The sequence below is a fragment of the Phacochoerus africanus genome, chromosome 2 (genome assembly GCF_016906955.1).
Source record: "Phacochoerus africanus isolate WHEZ1 chromosome 2, ROS_Pafr_v1, whole genome shotgun sequence".
Taxonomy (NCBI): domain Eukaryota; kingdom Metazoa; phylum Chordata; class Mammalia; order Artiodactyla; family Suidae; genus Phacochoerus; species Phacochoerus africanus.
Window position 1 is genome coordinate 117,293,761 of NC_062545.1, and position 22,993 is coordinate 117,316,753.

The 22,993-nt window shown below is 34.0% G+C and overlaps 1 protein-coding gene across 5 annotated transcripts in view; it reads left to right on the plus strand.

Annotated features, from left to right (window-relative positions):
* Window positions 1-22,993, plus strand: part of ZNF280D (zinc finger protein 280D) — a 124,300-nt gene that overhangs the window by 62,212 nt on the left and 39,095 nt on the right. For 3 of the 5 annotated variants that reach the window (XR_007133084.1, XM_047766272.1, XM_047766273.1), the window contains 6 exons: window positions 373-507; window positions 2,342-2,649; window positions 3,112-3,252; window positions 9,941-10,003; window positions 15,850-15,968; window positions 16,117-16,153. Coding sequence is in view for 4 of the 5 variants with exons in the window: in XM_047766272.1 (XP_047622228.1) it covers window positions 373-507; window positions 2,342-2,649; window positions 3,112-3,252; window positions 9,941-10,003; window positions 15,850-15,968; window positions 16,117-16,153 (803 nt within the window). In the remaining variant the exon portion in view is untranslated. Of the gene's footprint in view, window positions 1-372; window positions 508-2,341; window positions 2,650-3,111; window positions 3,253-9,940; window positions 10,004-15,849; window positions 15,969-16,116; window positions 16,154-16,275; window positions 16,504-16,757; window positions 17,106-22,993 lie in introns of those variants that run through there. The other 2 variants (XM_047766274.1, XM_047766276.1) reach the window with 2 other exon arrangements.

The window sequence follows — 22,993 nt, forward strand, 5'->3', positions numbered from 1 at the left end:
GGATATTTGAACTTATTTTTCCAACTTGTCAACCAACTGGAAATAAAAATTAAGAAGAATTTACCTTTTTTGTGGGATAAAAATGTAGCATAGCTCATTTTCACAGTATCTTGTGTCTAAGTACTTTATAATTAAATGAGCTTTCACACCACTATTGAGAGAACTTTCATTAGACTCGGTTGATACAACTTTTATGTTCAATTTCTGAATAGACATTTTTGAAACCTAAATATAGTGCAAAGGGTTTTAAAAAATAAAATAGTATTTTGCTATTACTTATGATAGATGTAAAATACTAGTTTTAAAATTAGCAGTTTCAAGATACAGGATTTGTGGTTGTAGAAATTATTTTTCTTCCCTTTTTCTAAACAGAAAAAAGGAATACATCGTTGTACAAAATGCAGACTTCAGTTTTTAACATGCAAAGAGAAAATGGACCATAAGACTCAGCATCATAGGACATTTATAAAACCTAAACAATTAGAAGGATTGCCTCCTGGAACAAAAGTGAGTTTGAATATGTTATATTTTTAACATTTTGTATGTTAATAGAAATGGCTCCTGCATGTTTTTTCTATTGAATGTTATACTTTACAAATGATTTCTGATTTTAATTTATACATTAATTTTAGGTTTTATTATTCCTGTGGTTAGGGGGAAAATACTAACCATTGATTTTTGGTCAATAGTGTATACTGCGCTTGAGTAGTATTCCTGTGTAAAAAGTGTGGCTAAGATAAACTGTTCCCAGGTCAGTGGGTCTTGTCAATATTACATAGGCTATTTTTGAACGATTCCAGTTGGCAGTATGTATAGCAGTTTTATCTGCTGAACTATAAGATGCTTGAGATCAGGAATCATGTTTTATTTATCTTTGTGTCCTCAGCACCTGGTATAGTGCCTTGAATGCTATAGGTTCTCAAATATTTATTGAAGTTATTATTGAGTCTTCTCTCAGAAAAGCAAGTTCTGCTGCTGGATAGCATTGTTTTAAGTGAGCAAACACATGTCTGACTGCATACTGATGATTGTAATTTACTTTGCCCTTTTTGCCTTATATACCTCTGTTTTCTCTGACTTCTTTATACACAGTCAGCTCTTGAATATTTGCTCCAGTGGAGGGAAACAGAGGCATGGATAATCCAAAGTGAAATAATCCCCAAAACATTTATATTTGGCTTTGGGTACTTACCTTTGAATGTGGGTATGTCTGTTATTTGAATTAACTAAAACAGTATAAAGCCATGCTCTGAAGACCTAGAGCAAGAGAAGCTATCCAGCATCCTTCCCTGCAATCCATTCATTCCATGCTGGGACTAGACATGCAGAACACTAATGTAAGCAGTGCAGTCCTCTCTCATATTTTCCCTTAATAATAATAATAGTAATAATAATAATAATAATAATAATGATACTACTTGTTTTTATAGCACCTTAGAATTAGGCTTTCAGAATGCTTGTTAATATATTCTATTGGTCAATCCATATAGTAACCCAGTGAGGTAGACAAGGCAGGTATTGTCCATTATTATAGATAAAAGAGCTTAGAGAAGATAAGTTACTTATTCAAGGTCACATGTCTAGGAAGGATTAGTATTAGATTTAACTTCAGGGCGTTTTGATTCCTAGTCATATACCAAAGCACATTTTTTCATGGTACTTCCTCATAAGCTGTTCCTCAAATACATGAGGGAGTATAGTCACGTAATTAATGAGAACATTGGTAGGCAAGTGTGTTTTCCATTGTCAACCAGCAAATGTAATTTCTGAATACAAAACGATAAGCCTGTATTAGTTCCCTTTAAGGAAATTCTGAATATTATTAAATTCTCCATACAGTATACTCAATTGATATAACCTGTCCTGTAACCTTTGTAAACATACATCCTGCCCAGTGAGCCCCTGGAAAGAGGAAGTCACAGTTACTTTGTTTGTATCATAGTTGCTGAAGGGTAAATGTAGGCCTTTCTAGAGTTATTTTTAGGCTTTGAGATTTAAATTTTAACCTCTGTGTTTGTGAATTTTTAAAGTTGTATCAGAACATAGAAATAGCTATGGAATATGCTCTTTTAATATTCATATAATTTGCTTTAACTCCTAATTATACATTAATAACTGTTAACATATAACTGATATCAGTACAAAAATGTAGTATTACAACTGAGTAAATATCAAATTTAATTTCATTTAATTGGTTGGAACATTTAGAATAAATGAAAGACTTATCCCCTTATACTTGCCCTTTCTAAATACTTGATTTAAAATTTTTGTTATTCAGTGATATTTTAGCAGTAATGCAATGATTAATTTTCTAAAGCAGATATTATCTTCATTTTTGCAGGTTACTATACGAGCTTCAGTTGGACCTCTTCAATCAGGATCTTCAACTACACCTTCCATTAGTGCAAGCACTTCTACACTTCAGCTCTCACCTCCAAGGACTAAAAATATAACTGCTAAAAATCCCGCAAAATCTAACACAAGTAAACCTAATATAACTAAATCCATTGCAAGTAAACCTAATACAAGTAAGCCTAATGGAAGTAAACCTAAATACAAATCAAAAATCTCTAATATGCAAAAGAAACAAAGCACATTGGCTAGTAGCAATAAAAAAAGTAAAGTCAATACAGCATTGAGAAACTTAAGGTAATCTTTTATTCCTGATACACAATACTAATTTAATCTTAAGTATGAAAACTTAATATAAATTTACCCCATTACCCAATTCTCTTGTACATTTTTATACTGTCACTTAAAAGGCCAAGCAAATAATAAAAAAATATTTTTACAACTGTCGAACAGTACTCGAATTAGTTTTTTTCCTCTAATATTCATTTATTATACTGACGTTTTATGTTGTGCTTATATCTTGTAATGTTTGAATTGGTTAATATAATCCCTTTTATTCCAGTAAGAAACATTAGGTGATATTAGATTGTTTATACTTATTCTAGCTGTTGTTCCATAGCAGACTTTTCCAAATTATAAGTCTCTTTTAAGATATTAATTTAAGCACCTTGGCTTTAATTAACAGAACATTAATAGGGCTTTCCCTTATTAGTTTTGTTTTAAAATATATTTTTATTATTTCCTTTATATCTCCATAAGGTATCGTCGGGGAGTTCACAAGTGCATTGAGTGTTGTTCTGAAATAAAAGATTTTGCAAACCACTTTCCTACATATGTCCACTGTAGTTTTTGCAGATACAACACTAGCTGTAGCAAAGCCTATGTGAATCATATGATGAGGTAAGATGAGTTAACATCTCTAAGTACCAATTAAAATTATAGTTCAGTAAGTTTGTTTTTGAAAACAGTTTTCTCTTAGAAGCCAGTGTGTCTCTCCAGGGAGCAATAGAGAACTTCTGGGATCATTTTTGGTACTATTTTTCAGCATAGTAATTCATAGTTACTAGAACTCAAATTGTAAGAACAGACTAATGAAATTAGGCTAGCTTTTTAGGGAAAATAGCTTTTATATGGGAATTTTCTTTTTCCTATAGTAAACTTTCAAAAATGGTTACTTCCAAAGATAGGAAGTTAAATGTTTTAAATATATTTATGAAACAAATACACGGAATATCGTGAGTGTTACTCTCTTCAAAGAAGTCACTTTGAGAGATTCCAGGATTTCCAGAGGTATTAGAAACTTCATTGGGTCTGCTGCTTTCTTTCTCTTTCTCTGTAATTCATCTGTCTATCTGTGCATCCATCAAGCTATAGATACTGCATCCATTCAGTGAAATGAGAGACTTTTTTAGTTAGGGTGCCACCGCTGAACTTCTTTTTCATTAATTCATTCAACTTAGATTATTTGAGTCCAGGTATTTACTCTATGTAGAGAAAGTCTTCGCAGTCTATGTTATTTTCATTTGTATCTTAGTAGGGCCATTCTTCAGGATAGATTTTTATTTTTTTTAATAGTAAAAAATTGCTTAGATATAAGCCAGTTAGGTTGATTATTCAAAGTGAGTTTTCCTTTTTTTCAAAAGTTAGAGTATAACGAATAAAAGGATTTTCTTTTAAATCACAACATGACCTCTATTACTTTCTGGCTGTTATCCAGCTCCTCATTTTAAGGATTCTCTCACATTTCTTGATGGCTTCAGCACTTTTCTCACAGTTTTTTTAACCTCCTCGACGACTATCCTGTCTTCATGGTACCTTGACTTCTTCAGTACCCGTGCTTTTACATCAACTTTTAAGTTTTGTACCCCATTTCTCTCCACACTACCATTTTAATTTTATCATATATGTTCTTCATTTCTTTTGAATTCCCATTGCCCCATGACTTTCTGGGCTTTGACTCTTTTTTCTAGTCCAGCAACACCCGTCTAACTTTATAGTCATCCTCACTCTGAGGGTCACCTGTTTTGACTGCTGCTTTGTTTTTGTTCTGGAATCCTTTACATCTCTAGTCATACTCACCTGGTATAAAGGACAAAGGCTTGAACATCTTCCTCTAAACTTTATGCTCAATTCTAGACTACCAAACAGTGTTGGATTCAATTAACTCTGACTCGTGATCTTTAACTTCAGTTGGATCCTATCTATTTTTAAATACTTCTTTATTTTTACCTGCAGTATCTTATTAAACCCTTTTTTAGTACTGTTAAAATTTTATTTTCAGCCTCTTCTCATTCCTAAACTGGCCTACTAGTTATTCAATTGGAGGTCATCCTTTTAATTAATCTTTTTGGCCTCAATTTTTTTCCCCTTTACCATCATCCAGACATTGATCTCAGAAATCAGACATGTTCTACTTCTCCAAAGTTAACTTTATCCCTCTAGTTCCACATGTTCCACTTCTCCAAAGTTGCCCCTTATTCCTCTAGTTCTTCTACAGCCTCATTCAGTTACCTTGCAACTTCATCTCTTCTGTCTACCAGGTTCCTTCTACTTACATTTTCAGTTTTTTTTTTTTTAATTATTTATTTTTATTTTTTAAAGATCAGGGCAATTTTTCCTTACTTTCCTTATTTCTTGTCTTCTTACCATGAAACATTTGTAAAAAGTATATGTTACTAGTTTATTTGTTAATTCATTTCTTTACCTTTTTGAGTATCATCCCCACCTGCCAACTAACATGCCCTCTTTAAAATTATCTGTCATGTATTTAACATCACAATTATTCACTTTTTTTCACTTTACCACTTAGAGTCATTGCTCTCACTGACTTTTGAAACTGTTTTCCTCAGTTTGTGCTAAACTCTTACCACTTTTTTTTCCATCCTTTCTGGCTACTTCTATTTCATTGCCTATTCTTCCTCGGCTCTTCTTAGCACTTTTCTTTTCTTGGCTCTTCTTGGCTCTTTTGTTTTCTTTTCTCTCATTTCTTTTCTTGATAACATGACCACTGTCACTTGTACCTTTCAACTTTAAAACCTACACTTTCATTCCTTAGTTTCCCTGAGGTCTCTTTATTTCTAATTATTTTATATATGTTTTTACTTTTGACTCACTAAAAAGAACCTAAATAAACCAGATGTCACCTTTCCAGAATTCACATTACTACCATCCAGATACTCTTTCAGGGCATCATTTGTATGAATGTGGAATACTAGCTAGAAAAAATTCCCTGTCCCAAGTTTCGTAAGTTCATGAGGTTCTTTCAGCCTGCCACTGTGTATCATGGCTTCTTGAACAACACTTTGTGCATTCTGCCATGCTGCCTCCCATATACTGTGGTGGACCTCACTTATAACCCATTTCCTTTAAATCAGGCCCCAGGTATCCTTTTCACAGTATACTCCTGTGTGGAATGTCTTATTCTGTGACAGAAATGTGGCTGCCCAAATTTGGTTTTAATTCTGCCCTTAATTTATAGGGGATCAAACCAGAAAATATTTTGTTTTCCTGAACCAAGGGTCATTCCACTCTTCCCTCTCCCATTTATCATAGGCTTCTCACCTCCAAATCCATTCTACTCAAAAACATTCCCAGTTAGCCCAGCTCCTTTCTACCCTTATCCCAATTCCCAGTGAGCCCCAACTATGCATTTCATTGTCATGACATACACTCTTACTCATTGTTAACCTCATATGGAACTGAAAGCTTTCATTGCCACTCTCAGGGTTTGGTAGATCCCTTTTCTTTTTTTTCAACCTCACTTGTACCCTTACCTCATTCACTGCCTAAGGTATTTCACATTGAAGGCCCAACTACTACCTCTGCCCAGTGTGGATTCTTGTTATAGGCTTGAGTTTTGTATGTACAGAAACTTCATTTTCTTTGGAGGATGAGTGCCTTTAATCCTTATCTTATACCACCTCTGTACTACTCTGAATTGGTCTTTTTCTCTCCTGTCTCATGTCTGCCCCAGTCCATTCTATAAAGACTCCCATCCCCATCAGTTGACTGCTCTTCCTCAGAATAAACTTTCTCCCATAATCATTTTTGACAATGGCTTTTCCTTATTCTTTGTTAGTCCCTGGGATGCCCCTGTCCTTACTTTCACTTTACCTTCTTTGTAGTATCTGATCACCACAACCACTCATAGGGATCATTCCATACTTTGAGTAGTGTGTCACTTATCTCTTCTGGCTTTTACTATTTTGTTTGTATCTATATTATTTCCTTGAAAAAAATGGGCACTTTGTATTTGCCATGTCACCTAGCACATTAGAAATAGCAAGTGGTATCATTATAATTATAAAAGTCTTTAAATAAAATCTCAAAAGAGGATATTAAAAAACTTGCAGTTAGAACATTTTTGGAAGGAGACTTCAGAGAAGTACATCATTAAACGTAATTTTTAAGTGATTTTTTTTTTTTAAAAAAGTAGCATTATTTGGGTTTGGTTGTTAAATAGAAGTCACCTGAAAAAAATGCAAACGGATTGCTGTGTAATATTGCTATTATTCTTCAACATTACATATAAGAAACAAGGCTTTTTCTCTACATGTAATAGAATTAAGGTAAAAAGATACAAGTACTCAGTCTCTTTTTCTAGCACAGTTTACTATTTCCTAGAAAGTGTGATAAGCTAGTGGTGAAGAATCAGACAAAGCTGGATTTGAAACCAAGCTTTACCATTTATTTATTACCTGTGTAGCTTTGGGTCGGTTACTTAAATGACTCCCATTTTGCTTTTCTTGAAGAGAAAGTTATTGTGTTTAATGGAAAAAATGTACTTAGGGTACTTTATAAAATTATTTGCACCTAGGAGATATTCAAGTAATTATAGCAATTATTTCTAAGTTGTCATTATTAGGTATTGTAGGTAAAGTCCTTGTCTTTAACTTTCACAATTTAGTGGGAGAGATATATTTACCTAGCTTAATGTGATAAAACAAATGACTGAGAGCCCAGAGAAGGTAAGGTTGAATTCTTTAAATAAGAAATAACAGAAGGTATTGTATAAATGATACTTCATTTAGGCTTTGAAGGATTTAAAATTTTTCCAACAAAGAAGAAAGCTGATCTAACACTTTGTTCCTATACAATAGGTAAGACAGAGTACTAAATTAATTTTTATGATATGCTTTAGTCCATTATATGTTTTATATAAATTTATTGGCACTAAATGATGGTCATTAGAAGAACAGATTGTTGTGATGGCATCATAAATAGTTTCCTGTTTTCAACCCATCCCTGGCCCCTTTTCCATTTCTTCCTTCCTTTTGTTAACTATTATCTGGTCAGGTCATTTGTTTGGCTTAAAATTCTTTGCCTTAACATTAATAAGATGAAGCTCAAATTTTCTGGAGACTGTAAAACTTTTTAATATCTGATTCCTAACTACTTTTCCAGTGCCTTCAACTCTTATTTTCTTTGCTTTCCCTAGAGTGAGTCAGTACAGGGATCTTCCTAATTGAAGTGTACTACTAATTGTTAGCCGACTTCTCCATTTACCTGCAGCTTTCCTTCATGCAACCATAAAATTTTGTGTCACTGTTGATGTTTATCTCATGGTAATTACTTATGACTATGTTTAGCAGATATTTATTAGACATTTATCCTGTGCTAGCTGCTTTTTGACTGCCTTCCCCCACAAACCCTGGACAATGAACTCCAAGGTAGACAACTTGCCTTTCTCACTGTATCATTAATCTCTAGTCTAGTGTCTTAAATAAGTAGGCATGTTGTCAATATTGTTGAATATTTAGGGAATCATTCCTTTTGTGTTCTTTTGGAAATAAAATTTTATTTATACCAAATCAAGATTATTAAGAAAACATGGTTAGAGTGAGTTTTTTTCCTTTAATCTTATTGAGGTATAACTCATATAATATAAAATTCACTTATTTTTAGAGAACAGTTTAGTGAGTTTCATATAAACAGGTGGTGAATTTTTAAAACCTGGATTTTAATGTTATGTTTTTACTGTGATGTAATAAAAATGTTAAGTTTTATCTCCTAGACTATTTCTGTATTGTTACTTTTAGGCAGTTCTAATAAGAGGAAGAAAGGTCTTCTTTTCCCTTTTTATTTGTGAGCTATAGATCTACTTTCTCATTCCTATGATAAACAAAACTATAAGTATGGAATAAAGTGACAATATGACTTTTATAGATAGGGAACTCTAAATTAAAACTAGATTCAGACAATTGAAATTTTATAAGTATCAAATTTTAATAAGGTACAAGCTATATATAGAAATAGAAGCCATCAAAAGACCCTAAAATGTATTTTTTTCCTCTCCTCTAATCAAATAAAGAAAGCAAAACTGTGTTTGAGAAGAAGAAAGAAAGAGCTTTTAAAAGTTACTTTTAAATCTCATTAAAAAATAATTTACTTGGTTCACATTTTTTGGGAATCAGATAAAATTTTGAAAGTATTCCTCTGAGGAAATTCGGTTGTGTCCATAAATTTTTGCATATAATTTCAGTGTTTCCCACCCCCCAGATGTTCTCTTTCTGAAAAATAGTTTAATTACTTCTGTCATGTTGTATTGAATTTGTAAACTTCTTAATAGTAGTTATCCCCAAATTGAAGAAATAACTATTAGAAACCTGAGTATAGTCTAAGGATTATATTCTTTTCCATACATACATGCACTGTTGGTGATGGTTACCTTGTATCTGAGATGTAGAGTTGACCTAGTGTGTTGGCTACTTGGTCTGTCTTTGCAAACTATAGCTTCTCTAACTTGAGCTTCATAAGAATTACTGAAAAAGCTTGTAAAAACAGATTCCTGGGCCCCACTGCTAGAGATTATTTCAGTAGGTTTGTGGGGGAGACACAAGACTGCATTTTTTAAGAAACTCCCAGGTGATTCTGGTGTTATTAGTCTATGATTCCACTTTTATCTTTGCTAAATAATGCTATATAAAGCTAATCCTGGCTTTCTGGTACAAGAAAGCTTTCTTTATCAGATTGAAAAAGGGATATAAAATTAATTATCATTTGCTACAGAGTTTGGTTAGGGATTTTCTTTTCTATTCTGTGCTTAGAGGAAGCATTGTTTTAGCTCCTGAGTTCTGTTTTTTGGTGGTGGTTGTTTTTTTTTAACCTCTACTAGTGATTGCAAAGGATTCTAAATGTTTGATTTTACAAATGGTAAACAGTGGCATTTAGCTCAAGTACTGTTTCTTTCCAAGATCATTTGGATTCTACTCTCCTACCTTGACACAAACATGTTGAAATTGGAAATGATTTTTTAAAATGATCATTATTGATAACCATTCATATTATAGCAAAAATGTTAATAGCAAAAATTTTAAGATGTTCTTTACTTTTTTTAACTCTCAAGTACTTCCTTTTTTATGTGAGGATGAGGGATTATATAAAAGTATGCCTAGGGAAATATGTTTCACTAGAAAATAAATAGGTAAAATGGAATGTAAGTTCAAACACTGAATTAAACAGTGATGGTGAACATTATTATGATATTTTATTCAAAACCTGAAATTTAAGTATAGACTTGATAAATAATTATAAATTAATATGACTTGCTGTATAATAAAATTAATAAAATCTGTTTTCTCTCTCCCAGCTTTCATAGTAATCGTCCAAGTAAAAGGTTTTGTATCTTTAAGAAGTATTCAGAAGATCTCAGGTAACTAGTTGATCTTTTAAGTTTTTTTCTATTCAAAAAGTATATGACTTTAATTTTTATATATAGCATTTTTATTGAAATACAGTTCATATACCATGCATTTCACACATTTAAATTATACAATTAATGGTTTTTGGTATATTTGCAGAGTAGTGTAGTCACCACAGTAATTTTAGTATATTTTGATCACGTCAAAAAAAACACTCTGTACCTATTAGTGGTTATCCTTACTTCCTTCCAACTCCTTCCATCCTTAAGCAACCAGTAATCTACTTTGCCTATTCTGGACATTTATTATAAGTAGAATGATTAAAATATGTGACCCTTTATGATTTATGTCTTCTATTTATCATAGTGTTTTCAAGATTCATCCATGTTATAGCATGTATCAGTACCTCTTTTTCTTACTGCTGAATAATATATTCCCTTGTGTGGATATATGATAGTTTGTTTGTCCATTTAGGTTATTTTAACTTTAAAGCCATTATGGATATCTGTTGTGATCATTTGTGTAACTGTTTTTGTCTGGACATGTCTTTTATTTTTCTTTAGTGTATGTCTAGGATTAGAATTGCTGGGTCAACTTTATGTCAAGCCTTTGAGGAACTGCTAGACTGATTTACAAAGTACCTCCACTCTTTTACATACCCATCATCAGTGTATGAAGGGTCTATTTTCTCCACTTGTCAGCACTTGTTATCATCTCTTTTTGATTATATTCTTCCTAGTGGGCATGAAGTGGTATCTTATTGTGGTTTATTATAAGTTTTGTTTAAACTCATGTCGAGATACCCAGTTTGGAAATCTAAATGATTGCTGCTGGATATTACAGAGTTCTAGTCATTGTGTCCTTAGGCTGAAGGTATGATTAGTTCATATTTTCTCACTAAATTTGTGTGAGGGGTGAAAGTGGTATCAAGATAAAATCCTGTGTATTTGCATTGTAAAATGAGAACAAAAATAAGGTTCTCCAGAAATATTTGAAAAATAAAAAGATACCTAAAATACTTAGTGAAGTGACTAACACTTTATCAGTTTTGAAGTAAATTTCTGAAACACTGGAATTCTTAAAATTAATGTATAATCTTTATCATTCCTTTTCTTTTTCAAATAAAAGTGTACAACTTGCTTACTGTGCAGAAAGAATTGTCGATGAATATTTCTAAAGACATTGATAGTTAACTTTTGTTTTACCACATGCTTAACTCAGAATCTGCTGAGCACCATGCTTTTCATAGTCTTCTGAATTCTTTGGATCCCTTTGCTCTTTATTTATTTTGCTCATGTTGCCATTGCTCCTTGAAATACCAGTGTCTTTTTTTTTTGTCTTTTGTTGTTGTTATTGTTGTTGTTGTTGTTGTTGCTATTTCTTGGGCCGCTCCCGCGGCATATGGAGGTTCCCAGGCTAGGGGTTGAATCGGAGCTGGAGCCACCGGCCTACGCCAGAGCCACAGCAACGCGGGATCCGAGCCGCGTCTGCAACCTACACCACAGCCCACGGCAACGCCGGATCGTTAACCCACTGAGCGAGGGCAGGGACCAAACCCGCAACCTCATGGTTCCTAGTCGGATTCGTTAACCACTGCGCCACGACGGGAACTCCACCAGTGTCTTTATTGTACCAAGCTGTATATACATATAAGGTTAGCCAGCACTTGTTTTGATGTTTTGAATTAGTGGAAAAGGTGGAAGAGGGGATAATATTATGTCTCAGGACCTTTGTACCTACTATATTCTGTCTTAAGACCTTTGTACTTATTATTCTCTGTGACTAGTTTACTCTTGCCCAGATTTCTCTACACTTAGCTCCTTTATCTCGTTTGTCTTCTATTCTGATGTGCAAGCCTTTCCCTGACCACTTGATTTAAAATTGCATCCTCTTAAAAAAAAAAGCTGCAGGTACAGCCCCCCCCCGCCAAAAAAAATTGTATCCTCTCTCCTGCGCTTTACCCCAGTGTTTTTTTTTTTTTTTATCTCTTTTGTATGCTTCATTTTTCTCTGGATCATTTTTTTGTCATCCCATACAGTGTTGTTTATTTTCTTGTCCTCTCAATAGAATGTGTGTGGTTTGGATTTTTGCTTATGCCAGGCATTGATTAGTGCCTGACACATAGCAGGCAGTCAGTGAATATTTGTTGACTAAAGTAAGGTATATATCTTCCATACACTGTGGGTGCAGCCCTTAAAAAAAAAAAAAAAAGACAAAGAGGAGATTACTTTTCTTGGAATGATCTGAATAGGTAGTAGTTTTTTTGGCTGGTTATTGTTTATACCAATAGAAGAGGTACAGGGCATTTGGGTTGAAACAGCATGAATAAACCACAGAAATGAAAAAGTAGAAGGCACACAGGGGAAATGGTGATAGTAAATAGATAGAGCATTGAAGCTCGTATAATGGAATAAGATGGATATCTGGGGCAGGCAGTAGTTTTAAGTTTAGGGCCAGATTGTGAAAGTGTTGAAAATAAGGCTAAGGAGTTTGGACTTAATTTTGGAGGGCATTGGAGAAACTTTGATGCTTTATATAGAATTGAGTGACACTGAAGGAATGTTGAATTTCTTCTGACCTTCAGCAGCAGGGCAAGTTACAGATGCATGAATTCTATGGATTAGGACTTTTGTGGTAGTTATGAATAATCTACTATGGATCCGAATTAAAATGGTGAGGTAGTATTACATCTTTAAGAAATTGGGCTCTGGAATGAAAGGGCTCGATTTCAAACCTGGTCCTGACCTTTACCAGATCTGTGTCCTTGGTAGATTATATTAAGCTAACTCTTTCCCTTATAAAAAGGTGATAAATTATATCATCTTTTATGGATTGTTGTAAGATTTGCATGAGATGGTATGCCTAAAATTGTGAGGCTAGCACAGAATAATTACTCAATAAATTGCTGATATAAAATACCTGACATGTTGACTGCTTAAGGAAGAAGAGACAGAAGAGACAGAGAAGAGTAACTATAGGTTGAGTTTATTTTTAGAGGAAATGGCATCATGAGAGAGGCCAGTCAGGAAGAGTTAATTTGGGACGGAAGTACGTGATCTTAGTTTTGTGATCGTCAGATTTTTATGTGCCAATGTGATATCTAGGGAAAATACAAAGCATACTATTAGACTAGAGCTTTAGGGGAGAAGTCAATCTAAGGTATGTTATTTGTTTATTTGTGTATTTTGGTAAAACACTTAAAATTTTAAAGTATGTGATGAAGTTAATGTATTTATGCTTTGTTAATAAGCTGACAATAATAGTAATCATATTATATGATCTATTTTTTTTTTCACCAAAGAAAAATTCCAAAGAATCTCTTGGACCCCTAGATGGAAGAGATACAGCCAGAATATATAAGGAAACATAAAGTCATCTGTTACTGACAGTTTCTTTCTAGTCTGACTTGCTGAAGCAGGATGATCTTGTCTTTACTATTTTCTCCAGACATGGGCTCCAATCTTTCTCAATGCAGACACATTTTCTGTTTTGATAACCCCCAAACACAGTATTTCCAGCCTCTCACATTTTCCCAGATCAAGAAATTTGATTATAAATCCTAATTACAGCTCCCTATTCAGAGAATGCTTGAGTCAGGCGGTCTACCCCTGGTCCAATTAACTATGTCAGGTGGAATAGGCATTTAGCTACTATTTACCATTGAGACTATTAGTGTCTGTGAGGGCAGTTTTTTAATATGAGAGAGTGTAATTAATTATTAAATGTAAATATTTAAATCCTAACTTTTCTTAAGCTTAAAAATATTACATTTAGAAATCTAGTACTTTTTTTTTTTTTTGTCTTTTTGCTACTTCTTGGGCCGCTCCCGTGGCATATGGAGGTTCCCAGGCTAGGGGTCTAATTGGAGGTGTAGCCACTGGCCTACGCCAGAGCCACAGCAGCGCTGGATCCGAGCTAAGTCTGCAACCTACACCACAGCTCACGGCAACGCCGGATCGTTAACCCACTGAGCAAGGGCAGGGACTGAGCCCGCAACCTCATGGTTCCTAGTCGGATTCGTTAACCACTGCGCCATGACGGGAACTCCCAGAAATTTAGTACATTTTAATAGTCACTTTCAAGAGGGCCTTTATATACTTTTTGATAAATTTCGTTTAAGCTGAACAGAACAAATTTTTTAAAACTCTGATTTACAGTTCAGTTACCGTTAACACGTATCATTTGTATGTTTAATATATTTGATTTTCTACTAATAGTTCTTCAGATGCTTGATCTGTAAGTTCCCCAATGCTTAATTCTAGTAAATATAGTGGCTGTCTAAATTCTCTGAAACATCTGCATATCTTTGCAGACTTAATAAAATTTTAAAATACCTTTCAACTAAAAATTAAAAGTTTAAACTCATTTTAAATTAGAGTCTTAGGAGTTCCCATCATGGCGCAGTGGTTAACGAATCCGACTAGGAACCATGAGGTTGCGGGTTCGGTCCCTGCCCATGCTTAGTGGGTTAACGATCCGGCGTTGCTGTGAGCTGTGGTGTAGGTTGCAGACGCGGCTGGGATCCCGAGTTGCTGTGGCTCTGGCATAGGCTGGTGGCTACAGCTCCGATTTGCCCCCTAGCCTGGGAACCTCCATATGCCGCGGGAGCGGCCTAAGAAATGGCAAAAAGACAAAAAAAAAAAAATTAGAATCTTAATACAAGTTTTATGTACTGTAATGTGCTAATTATGTTTAAATACTTCAAATAGCAAATGCTATGCAATTTAATCCAGTAAGTATTAAAAACTATTCCTCTATTCACCAAAAACCATTGTTTCCTAACCTTTCTGAAAATTTGTAATCATTGCATATCTCATCTAAGAACTATAGTACTCAATGAAGTTATGTTAAGGGAATGCGTAGTTAAGATCCAAGCAAGTGGGCCAGTTCACAGCACTGGGATGCTGAGGAACTCAAACTTTGGACTTCAATACTGAATTAGCTTCTTTACTTAATTCATTGTTATATGAAAATGATACCAACCTTGAATGTTATGGTGAGAATTAAACTAAATAATATATGGGAAAGTTTTTGACGCACAGTACACTGTGATAGCAGCTACAACATAATCTTTTTTTTTTTTTTTTTTCCTTTCTCCCGCACCTGTGGCACATGGAGGTTCCTAGGCTAGGGGTCCAATCCGAGCTATAGCTGCTGGCCACAGCAACGCCAGATCTGAGCTGAATCTGCACCACAGCTCATGGCAACTCTGGAGCTGAGCGAGGCCAGGGATCGAACCTGTATCCTCATGGGTGCCAGTCAGGTTCATTAACCACTAAGCCACGACGGGAACTCCAACAACAATCTGTTTTTAAAGCCTTCACATTTCTAATTTTTCCCCACCTAGATAAACACTAAATAAATTCCTCATTAGAGCTTACACTGTATTTTTTTTGTTATCATGATATTCACAATACAGTGTAATAGTATAGTATGCATAAAGACAGCCTTGATAAATATGTATTAACTAATCCATATATTGTACCCTTTTATATACTGTACTCTTGCTTTGCAGATAGATATAGGCACAGATAGATTGTGACTTGGCAAAGTGGCACCTGTGGTCAGTGAACCAAAACGGGGCTTTATGTCTCTTGACTCTTAGCTTTTGGTAACTGGTATAAGAGAGAAAAGTTTATAAAGTAAAAACACTTTCTGTAAATAAATGGTAGCATTATTTGAATATAACTCTGCCATTTTCTAGAGAATCATTTCAGTTATATCAGGTTTATATAACAAAATTTGAAGTGACTTATACAGAAAGCAAATCATGGAAAAATAATCATTGAAATGGTATATGGATTTTCATAAAAGATAAAAATGTTTTCTTCTCTACTATTTGCTTTGTTTTTTATAGGGGCATTACTCTAGTGTGCCTTAATTGTGATTTCCTAGCTGATGTTTCTGGCTTAGATAATATGGCTACACACTTAAGTCTACATGAAACTCATACTTGTCAAGTTGTAATAGAGAAAGGTATGTATATACTTGTGTTACTTTGGATTTTTAATATTTATTCCAGTATTTTTGGTCAGCCACAGTATGTGCGCTTTACTAAATCATTATTCTAAATCATCATATTTCATATGCTGTTTTAAATATAAAACTTTTCTTCTAATTTCAGTTTCTGTTTGTATTCCAACTTCTGAACATCTTTCTGAGTAAGTTTGATTTTTATTCACTGTTTTACTTTGATGGATTTTAGCTCTATTGCATTTTTAAATGTATCATTGATAGAAATGAAAAAATATTAAAGTATTTTGTTTTTGTTTTTGTTTTAAAGCTGCTTGTTGAAATAGGTTCCTGCTCTATGGAGCTCGTGACCTGGTGCAAGACAAGTTGGAATTTCCTAAGTTCAAAGTTCTGAGATGTTTTCTTACACAAAGGCAGTTCAGCAGCCAAGTTCATGACACTAGCTCTCATTATTTAGCTCTTTTCAGCTTCAGATGGAACTAGATTCTTATTCCACCTTATCTTTGTGTCAGGTTGACATATCTTAACATACTTTTTTTTTTTTTTCTCTAGTTGGCTCTCTCCAAAAATAAGTTTTGTTGCTATGGTCATTTCTTACTTTGCTTAAAATAACTTGTGTTTCTCTTTGCTGTACTTGCCTTCAGAATAATATGTTCAAATAATATGGCTGTTTGTCTTTTTGTCTGTTTTGTCTGCTTTCTTAATTTCTTTTAAGTCTTAAGTTTTTAGGCCAGATGATTGTCTTTTTCCTCATTCGTTGTCTGTCATTGTGCTATTTTTCTTATTTTTCAGATGGAGAAACAGCCCAGAGATTTCAAAAAATGTCCAGGGTACTCCTGGACAGTGTCCCCCTTCGATGGACACAACTGATGCCTGTTCTCTCTTTCCAAGGAGTGTGACTAATTTGACTGTGGGACCTGCTCTAGGTTGTGGTCTCAAGAAATCAGATCTTGGGGAGACTCCCTTCCTTCATGGGTGGCCTTCCATAGGCTGAGGCTGATGTAGCCAGAGATGGTCGCAAGGCCCACCAAATTGAGCACAACTTCCCACTGGGGGCTTTGGCCCTTGATTTTAAGCTTGTGGGTCACTTCTGGCCAAGAAAATAAAATCTGTGCTTCAACATCCAAGTTGAAGTTTAGTCATTTTGGCTGCTGCCCTTTAATCTTCTGCCATGTATGCATCCAAGGAATACAAAAGCTCTGATTGTTAGGAAACCATGGTTATTTTCATGTCTTTGGAACAACACATCTCTACAGTTGTGTTCCAAAATTTCACTTATTTTTACTGTTATTTAAAATATTTTACCCAGTAGTAACTTTATTGTTTTTCAACATCAATTATCAGATTTTTTATTTTTAAAAAATTTAATTTAATTTTGATAGCTTGGTTTTGTGTTCTCCAAATTTATTAATGTCTATTTTATGATGTCTGTTTTTCTAATCTTTTCTTTAAAACTGTTGTTTAGTGTTTGTTTTGTTAAAAACTCTAAGATATTACCTAGAATTCTCTACAGATTTCCTACAGCTGCTTATTTACAGCTTTTTAATTTAGCTCTTGTTTGAACCACTAGGCATTATTATATCCCTCTTTCTTATTTCAGGACTATTATTATTAATATTTTATTATAATATTACAATTATTTAATTGTGAGTTGTAAGTTATAAAGAATTGACAAAATGTCTTCTTGCAGACCTTGAAACAAGTTTTAAAGCTATATATTTGTACATCTCATATATATCTACTTAGCAATTAATAGTTGCTTTGGATGGGGTGACACTACAAATATTGGAGCCAATAATGCACTTGTTTTTATGATATATAAAATATATTTCCACATATATATATTTTAAAGGTGACATTTTGTTTATTTTAGTTATATTGACTATACATCTAATAAACAGTTTTGATGGTATTTTTTTAATAAAAATTCTATTGTTTAAGTGCCTCAGGAATTATTTACTAATAAATAATTTCATATGAAAAGTTATAGATTTAATCATATAAATAGGTATATTTCTTTGTTTCACAGAGCCCTGTTATTTGGCCTGCAGACAGAAAGCTATGTACACTTAGTACAACTTGCATCTTTTCCTCTAGGACAATCGAAAGGTCACTGTTTATAGTATACTGGTTTATTCAGTTTTAGCGATACACAAAATACCTTTTGTGATCTTAGTTGCTATAGGTGTTACGCAGGCTCTGAAAGTGTTATTCATGTTTTTTTTTTTTTAGCTTTGAAATTAGAACTTCTTCAGTTTTACTTTGAAACAGATTTAAAGCTAATTTAGATGATGCTTATTATATAATATACTCCTTGCAATTAATAATAAAAAATTAAACCCATTAGTTTTAAATTTCCAAACTAATTTCTACTGTAAGTGAATAATTTTTCCAAAAGCTCTAAAAGTAGCTTGTTTCTTAATAGGTGAACTTGGTGGTATGCTAGTCTTTATTTCCTTATCTGTCTTTAGGAAGTTTTGTCATTCACTCTCTTTCTACTTAATTTTTAAAATTACTTAAAAATTTTGCCCAGAAACAGCTTTTTTACATTTTTAATATAAGTTCATTTTTTATTCACAGGTATTTGCCCTACCTTGGTTATAGTTTAAAAATATGAAAAATTGCACTCTTGATGTAACAGTATAGGAGTACTTCTTTCTGTTCTTCCTTAGGACTCTATTTTATAGTATTATCAAATTCATTTTCTTATAAGTTCTACCACCTGTAACTTCTTTTCAAAAAATTTGTTTAATTAAAACACTTAAGGCAGTTAGTAAAAAACTTGCTTATTATAGGCAGTTGGTTGAATTTTAATTTGGTGCTAAAGAGTTTTAGCTTGAGTCTGATCCCTCCTTGCCATCAGGTTACTCTTAATAGTTTATTCAACTGATCAGAGATTGCCATTTCTTGCATAAGTGGTTTTGGTTACCACTGAATTAAAAGTGAAATTGCTTCCATTTGTGTCCATCACCATTCTGAGACAAAATGATTTTTAAACTTCAGAGACTTGGATTCTTGCCCTCTTTTTGTCATGGTTTGGCAAAACACCTCACCTCTTTGGCTTCATTTATTTATTCATCGAATATTTCTTGAACATCTACGTTGTGCCTGGCACCGTTCTAAGTGCTAAAAAAATGGACTGAAATGTCTTCCCTCACAGAGCTAACATTTTAGTGGTAAAAAACAGGCAATATAAAGTAAATTAAATATACAGTATGTTAGATAATGGTCAATACTCTGGAGGAAAAAGTAGGGTAGGGATACATGGAGTACTGGGTGGAGGTATGGTGGCTGCCATTTAAAATTTGATAGTCAGGGAAGATCTTACTGAGAGATGACCTTTGGGTAAAGATATGAAGGAAGAACTGCATGGAGATTGGCTTTGCTGCAAATGAGACATTATACGGTAGAATAATAGGAGTTGGGGCCTGTAAGGTAATGTGGGCCATATGTATAGGACCTTATGGACCTTTGTAAGGAATTCTGCTTTTACTCTGAGATAATACACTGTTAGAGGATTTTTAAATAGAGCAGTATTTTATACCTCAGTTAAAACCACAATCAACATAAACCTTTAAATATAGAAGAGTGGCTATGTTACTCTAGCTACTGTCTTAGGAATAAACTGTAGAAGGCCCAGGACAAAATCAAGGAGATTAATTAGGAGGTCATTGTAATAATCCAGGTATGAGATGGTGGGGGTTTAGACTAGGCTGCTAGCAGTGTCAGTGATGAGAGGTTTGATTTGGGGTATATTTTGAAATTGTTGGTGGTTTAGTTATGAAGTGCAAAAGTTTTGAGGATGAGTCTAGTTTTTAGTCTGAGAAACTAGAAAGATGGTGTTGATATTAACTGACATAGACAAGACTAGAAGTAATAGCTTTGAGACAGATGATGACTTTGATTTGGGACTTTTTTTGGGTTTTGTTTCTGTTTTTGGCCATTTCCACAGCATGTGGAAGTTCCTTGGCCAGGGAACGAAGCTGTGCTATAGCAGCAACCCCAGTTGCTGCAGTGACAGTGCTGGATCCTTAACCTGCCATACCACAAGAGAATGACGTTTTGGGACATATTTTAATTTGAGATATCTATTAGATACCCAAGTTGAGACATCATAATAATTCACCTGTATGAATTTAGAGAGTGTTCTAGACTGTAAATATCATTTAACACTTTAAAATGTCATGGGAATGAATACATTCATTCATTGTACTGGGAAAAGCCAAATAAGATTGGTATGTACACCACTTTCAACATCCTGGTTATGCTTTTGTGCTATAATTTTGTACTATAAGATGTTATCTTTGGGTAAACTGGACAAAGTGTACGTGGAAACCTCTCTTTAGTAACTGCATGTGAATGTACAGCTATACCAAAATTTAAAATTCAGTGAAAAATGTCATGGGACTATATGAGATCACCAGGGGATACAGTTGAGGGAGAAAAAGGGCAAGGTCCACAGACTGAGCTCTAGGGAATCTGAGAATAAAAGGTGAGGGAGAAGATAAGAAATTGGGAAAGAACACTGAGAAGGAATGGCCAGTGAAGTGGGAGGAGAACCAGGGGAGTGGCACTCTCCTTGAAGCCTCAGTTACCCTATTCGTAAAATGTGAATGCTGACTTTGTTCTAGAGTTTCTGGGATTCCTTCATTCAGTATTTGTTATACTTACATGTCATAATATGTTCATATGAGAAGGTGAATTTAGAATGCCACGCATCCTTATCCCCAGTAACAGAAACAGAGACTCTTTGACCTTGGGAAAATTAAATGTTCACATCATTCCTCACCACATTTAACTCTTTCATGTACTCTTGTAAAAGTAGTTCTCTTACACTTCTATTTAGGAAGGTAGCAAGGTCATTTTTCCCACATTCTGTACTATAGAACTCATGTCCATAATTAATAAGTTGGGAGAAAAGTTTCTGTGGTCAAATGGATTTAGGCAATGCAAGTTAAAATTAATGATTCTTTAATATGGAATTTTTCTATGCTTATGTGTGGCTTATATATGTGAGAATTTTTGATCTTAGAATTTTTCTGTGAATTCTTATTAACTTCTTAAGAAATCTCCATGAAAGAGTGTGTAGAATACTGTTCTGGGTAATTGTTCAGGTTTTTTTAAATTACAGTTGATTTACAGTGTTGTGCCAATTTCTGCTGTATAGCAGAGTGACTCAGTCATACATATATATGCATTCTTTTTTTAAAATATTGTTTTCTATCATGGACATAGGTCCCTGGGCTGTATAATAGGTCCTTGTTTATCCTATCTAAATGTAATAGTTTTTGTCCCGCCCGGCTAGTTCAGTCAGTAGAGCATGAGACTCTTAAATGTAATAGTTTTCATCTACTAACCCCAAAGTCCGTGTCCATCCCATTCCTTTCCTCCTCTTCCTTGGCAACCACAAGTCTGTTCTCTATGTGTGTCTGTTTGTAGTATGTAGATAGGTTCATTTGTGTCATATTTTTGATACTACCTATAAGAGATATCATATGGTATTTGTCTTTCTCTTTCTGACTTCAGTTAGTATGAGAATCTCTAGTTGCATCCATGTTGCTGCAGATGGCATTATTTTGTTCTTTTTTATGGCTGATTAATATTCTATTGTGTATATATATCACATCTTCTTAATCTGTTCATCTTTTGATGGACATTTAGGTCGTTCCCATGTATGTGCCCAGGAATAGGATTGCTGGATCATATGGTAGTTCTATATTTAGTTTTCTGAGAACCTCCGTACTGTTTTCCATAGTGGTTGTACCAATTTACATTCTCACTGATGGTGTAGGCAGCTTCCCTTTTCTCCACACCCTGTGCAATGTTTATTTTTAGACTTGTTAATCATGGCCATTCTGACTGGTGTGAGATGGAACCTCATTGTAGTTTTGATTTGCATTTCTCTAATAATCAGTAATTTTGAGACCAGATGGTCTACTGGCCATCTGGATGTCTTCTTTGGAGAAATGTCTATGTAGGTCTTCTGCCCATTTTGTGATTTTTGTTTGTTTTTGCTGTTGAGTTGTATGAGTTTGTAGATTTTGGAGATTAAGCCCCTGTTGGTTGCATCACATGCAACTATTTTCTCCCATTCTGTAGGTTGTCCTTTCCTTTGCTGTGCAAAAATTTGTAAGTTTGATTAGGTCCCATTGGTTTATTTTTATTTTTATTGCCTTGGAAAATGGACTTAAGAAAACATCTGTATGGTTTATGCCAGAGAATATTTTGCCTGTGTTCTTTTCTAGGAGTGTTATAGTGTCATATCTTACATTGAAGTCTTTAAGCCAGTTTGAGTTTATTTTAGTGCATAGTGTGAGGGTATGTTCTGGTTTCATTATTTACATGCACTGTCCAGTTTTCCAGCACTACTTGCTGAAGAGACTGTCTTTTTCCCATATTATATCTTTATCTCCTTTTTTGAAGATTAATTAACCATAAAAGTCTGGGTTTATTCCTGGGCTCTATATTCTGTTCTGTTGATCCATGTATATGTTTTCGTACCAATACCATACTGTTTTATTACTGTAGCTTTGCAATATTATCTGAAGTCATGAGAGTTATGCCTCCTGCTTTGTTTTTTTTCTTTTCAAGATTATTTTGGCAGTCTTCAGTCTTTTATGGTTCCATATAAATTTTTGGATTGTTCTAGTTTGTGAAAAATGTCATGGATGATTTGATAGCAGTTGTATTAAATCTGTAGGTTGCTTTGGGTAGTATGGCCATTTTAACAATATTAATTCTTCCAATCTAGGAGCATGGGATGTCTTTCCATTTCTTTGAATTCTCTTTAATTTTCTTTATTAGAGTTTTATAGTTCTCAGCATATAAATCTTTCACCTCCTTGGCCAGGTTTATTCCTAGGTATTTTATTTTTTGGTGCAATTTTAAAAAGTATTGCTTTTTTACATTCCTTTCCTGATACTTCATTTTTAACATACAGAAATGCAACTGATTTCCAGGGAGTTCCTATTGTGGCTCAGTGGAAACGCATCTGATTCTTATCCATGAGGATGTGGGTTCAATCCCTG